This window comes from Phyllostomus discolor, chromosome X (genome assembly GCF_004126475.2).
Source record: "Phyllostomus discolor isolate MPI-MPIP mPhyDis1 chromosome X, mPhyDis1.pri.v3, whole genome shotgun sequence".
Classification (NCBI taxonomy): domain Eukaryota; kingdom Metazoa; phylum Chordata; class Mammalia; order Chiroptera; family Phyllostomidae; genus Phyllostomus; species Phyllostomus discolor.
In genome coordinates, this window is record NC_050198.1 from 24890702 (window position 1) to 24895016 (window position 4315).

Sequence of the window (4315 nt, forward strand, 5' to 3'; positions counted from 1 at the left end):
TTGTGATCAAATGTCCATAGTGGCATTAATTATATGATAGCCAAAAGGTTGAAACAACCCAAATATTCATCAACTGGTGAATGGGTAAATAAAATGTGATATACCCATACAATGGAATATTATTCAGCCATGAAAGGAATGAATTACTGATACGTACTACAGCATGGATTGATCTTGAAAAACATTTTATTAAAGGGAAGATACCAGACAAAAAGGCTACATGTTATGAGACTCCATTTATGTGAAATGTTACAATTGGCAAATCCATAGAGGCAGAAAGTAGATTAGTTATTGCCACTGGCTGGTGGTGGAAAGGAATGATGAATCATAGCAAACAAAATACACTAGAAGCCCTGGCCAGGTAGCTCAGTTGGTTAGAGTAGTATCTGCATACACCATAGTTATTGGTTCAATCCCCAGTCAGGGCACATACAAGAAGTGACTAACGAATGCATAAATAAGTGGAACAACGAATCAATGTTTCTCTCTCTCTTTCCCCCTCTCCCTTCCTCTCTCTCAAATCAATCAATAAATAAAAAAATTAAAACACACTATAAAACAAAAATGTAACTAGAAATAAAAAGGTATGTTTTATAATGATAAAAGGGTTAATACATCTAAAATATATAACAATTGTTAGCATATATGCACCTAAAAAACCCAAAATACATGAAGCAGAAATTGACAAACATTAAGGAAGAAATAGACAAGTCAACAATAATTGCTGAAGTCCTTAATAGCCCCCATTCAATAATGGATAAAACAGCCCTGGCTGGTGTGGCTCAGTGGGTTGAGCACCAGCCTGTGAACTGAAGGGTCGTCTGGTCGATTCCCAGTCAGGGCACATGCCTGGGTTGCAGGTCAAGTCCCTGGTGGGGGGTATGTAAGAGACAACCACAGACTGATGTTTCTCTCCCTCTCCTTCTCCCTCCCTTCCTCTCTCTCTAAAAATAAATAAATAAAATCTTTTTAAGTTTCTTAAAAAGACAAAAAATGTAATTTTAAAAAATGGATAAGACAATTAGGCACAAATTCTACCTGGAAGAAGACCAACAAGGAAATAAAAGACTTGAACAGCACTATAATCCAATTAAACTAAATAGATACCCATAGAAGACTCCACCCAACAATAGCAGAATATAAATCCTTCTCAAGTGCACATGAAACATTCTCCAAATTAGGCCACATGTTAGGCCATAAAACAAACCTCAATTTAAAAAGATGGATTAAGAAAAAGAAAGGATTGTAATAATAGAAAGTATGTTCTCTAGCCACAGTAGAATATTAGAAATCAATAAGTGAAAGAAATTTGGAAAACTCACAAATAAGAAATATTAAACAACATGCTCCTAAATAACTAATGCATCAAAAAGTAAATCAAAAAGTAAATTAGAGAATACTTTCAGTTGAATGAAAATCAAAGTACAGCATGCTAAAACTTATGACATGTTTGACAACATTTCTGATGAATTTTTTCCTACCTGACTTTTTGAGACCTTTTCTGACATAGTAGAGACTTTCTGTATGTGTGAGACTCATTCTGTGGGTAGTCATGCACTGCATAATGACATTTCAGTAAACAACAGACTGCATATACAATGAGGGTCCCTTAAAATTATAATGGAGCTGAAAATTCATATTGCTTAATGACTTTGTAGCCATGCTAACTTTGTAGCACAATGCATTACACAAATACACTGCTTACCATTGTGTTACAGTTGCCTACAGTATTCAGTATAGTAACATACTATACAGGTTTGTAGCCTAGGAACTGTAGGGGAACTGCTGCTTTCATCATGAAGCTCCGTGAGTTTTCACAATTCAAACTCATGCTTTGCCAGCATTTTTACTTTACTAACAAAAACATCATCAAATTGACAAATAGATTGGCAAATCTTTTCTATGTCTTTTCTAATGCTGTCTGGAGTCAGTTTATTGCATAATCATTTCAAGTCATTTGTCTGCACCTCTATTAATAACTTCCATTGTCTTTTTCCAGATTTGGCAGTCCTCTTGGCGCTGAGTGTAAGAGTTTTTCCAGATCTGTGGAATTTTTTAGTAAAACCAGCACAGAACAGATGAAACAAATAATGCTCAGTAGTTTTAACATTGACAATGGCATCCATCATGGGCCACCATTTTTTGACCATCGAGCACATTTTGTCACAGGGTATGAACATGCCATGGAATTTAGTAAAGCAGTTTTTGCTCTTAACATCCTCAGTAGTTAGCTTAGATTTTCTAAATACATCTTCATCATTCTGCAGATCAGCAAGGTTCACTTCAAAAACATGACCCCTGAAGCCATCAGGTGCAATTTTGATTCCTTGAGTTCTTGTGACTAGTGTTTTTCCAATATTTCTTATGTTGAACATAGCTGGTGCATCCACATGACACCAATCTTTCTTAGAAATTGGACCTACCCCTTTCTTCTTGGTTCCCTTTTCATTGCCTTTGGTAAGGCACTTGTTCTTCCCAAGTCCCATTGTGCTGCTCAGAGCTCTTCCTTCTTTTTTGAGACTCTTTTTTGCTTCTCCATCCTGACATGTTTGTGACCCTTCCCTACCTATTTGTGATTCTTCCTGACTTGTGTGACCCACTTACTGACAAATGTGTGTCTTCCTGACCTGTTTGAGATCCATAAGGACATTGAAACTTTTTCTGACACCTTTAAGACCCTTTCTGTTTTGTTCAAGACTCTCTGATGACATTGAGAGCCTTCCTGACTTTTTTGAGACCCTTTCTGATATGTTTGCAATGCTTTTTAGTGTGTAGTTAAGATCCTTTGTGGTAAATTGGTTGCTGGTGCAGTCTTAAGAGGAGGTGAAAAGACCATTAACCTCAGACTTACAAGGACCTTTCTTCAAGCATCTAGTCAAGAAATGTCTGTGACCATATATCAAGAAAAATACATCAGTGCTCTTTCCAACCCTCAAGTGCAAACAGAAAATGGAGAATTGTGTTGATAATTTTCTTAGTCTTTTAATCAAAAATTCTGCTTATGTGTTAGTGTTTTTCACTAGAATATAATTTTAGTTGTTGTCTTGGGTAGCCAAAATAATAATGATTTATATGATAGAAAGCAATTCATTTCTCCCTCATGTTAACATCTGGGCATATGTAGTCTAGGACTGCTTTGTCAGCACCATGGTGGTTCCCAGACTCCTCTGTCTTATGGAATTGCCATGCCTGGGTAAAGCTTTGTGCACGTGGTCCAAGATGGCTCATTAACACATCCCTCTGCCAGCCAGCAAGAAAGAGGAAGAGCAGTGGAGTAGCACTGCCCTTTTAAGATCATGGCCTACAAGTTGCACGTATCAGTTCTGCTCATGTATGGTTGACCAGAATACAGCCACATGACCATACGTAGCTATAAAGGAAGCTGGACAAAGTAGTCTCTCTTCTGGGAAACCATTTTACCTTCTTAACTTCAGGGTTTCTATTACTACAAAAAAAAGTAGACAAAAAGAGTACTGGGGGGAAATTAGCAATCTATGCACAGCCTCCATTTTGAAACTTGGAAACTTTTTATTTGGACAAGAAAAAAAAACCTTCCCCTCTGCCAAGAGAAATAAATGGAATTTTCTCCTCTTTTATCCCCTTTAGCTTAGTAGCTCCCAGAGAAGAATAGTTTTTAATTCTAAGCAATGAAAGCTGAAAAGGGAAAGAAAAGGTTGCTGAAAACTGATTTATTTGTAATAAAAAATGCCTTGGGCTATTACACTGGTATCTAAAGACCAACCTGAACTTTGTAATTGAGCACTTGTGCATGCAAAAGTACAAAACATTTGGAGATGCAGGGTAGTGTCTAGATGATAAATGACTTATACATTTTAGATACCTGGAAATCACATGGATCAGGAACAAATAATATACCAAATCTCAGTGAGAAAAAATTATCCAAACATTGCATCTGTGAATCCAATATAAAGCCTAATAATGATTTGGAGAATTGGATTAAGATGCAAGAAAGGCCCCTAGTGCTTATGTAAAACTAAATGAACATTATCTTGATTTTTTTTAATCATCTTGATTTTAAAAAGAATGATCAAATTAAGTTTAAATCGCAACAGTCTGCTCATGGGGGCCAATTAGAATTGAACTCCATAGTCAATGCCCTGTCTTTGGCTAAGACTTTGAGGTAAGACTCTCTTTTCAAATCCTGAATAAGTAGTGACTTTACACACTGGGCCCCAAGGTTGTGAAATATGGTCAATGTTCTACTGTTTTTGAAAGAGTTTGCTGAGGTGTCTGATTCCAGGGCACTTGAAGAAAGACAGAACATGGCAGAAAGAGAATTGTGACGCTGGTTGTA

General features: G+C 36.7%; 1 protein-coding gene across 1 annotated transcript; it reads right to left on the reverse strand.

Moving 5' to 3' along the window:
- Positions 1-1243: 1243 nt before the first annotated feature.
- Positions 1244-2912, reverse strand: LOC114505675 (40S ribosomal protein S3a-like). The gene has a single exon (XM_036016414.1). The coding sequence runs from the start codon at positions 2484-2486 to the stop codon at positions 1944-1946; it is 543 nt and encodes a 180-aa protein (XP_035872307.1). The 5' UTR covers positions 2487-2912; the 3' UTR covers positions 1244-1943.
- Positions 2913-4315: the final 1403 nt, after the last annotated feature.

What these genes read in the sequence shown, in the direction of transcription:
- LOC114505675 (XM_036016414.1), bottom strand. Translation starts at nt 2,486, where the DNA reads ATGGGACTTGGGAAGAACAAGTGCCTTACCAAAGGCAATGAAAAGGGA.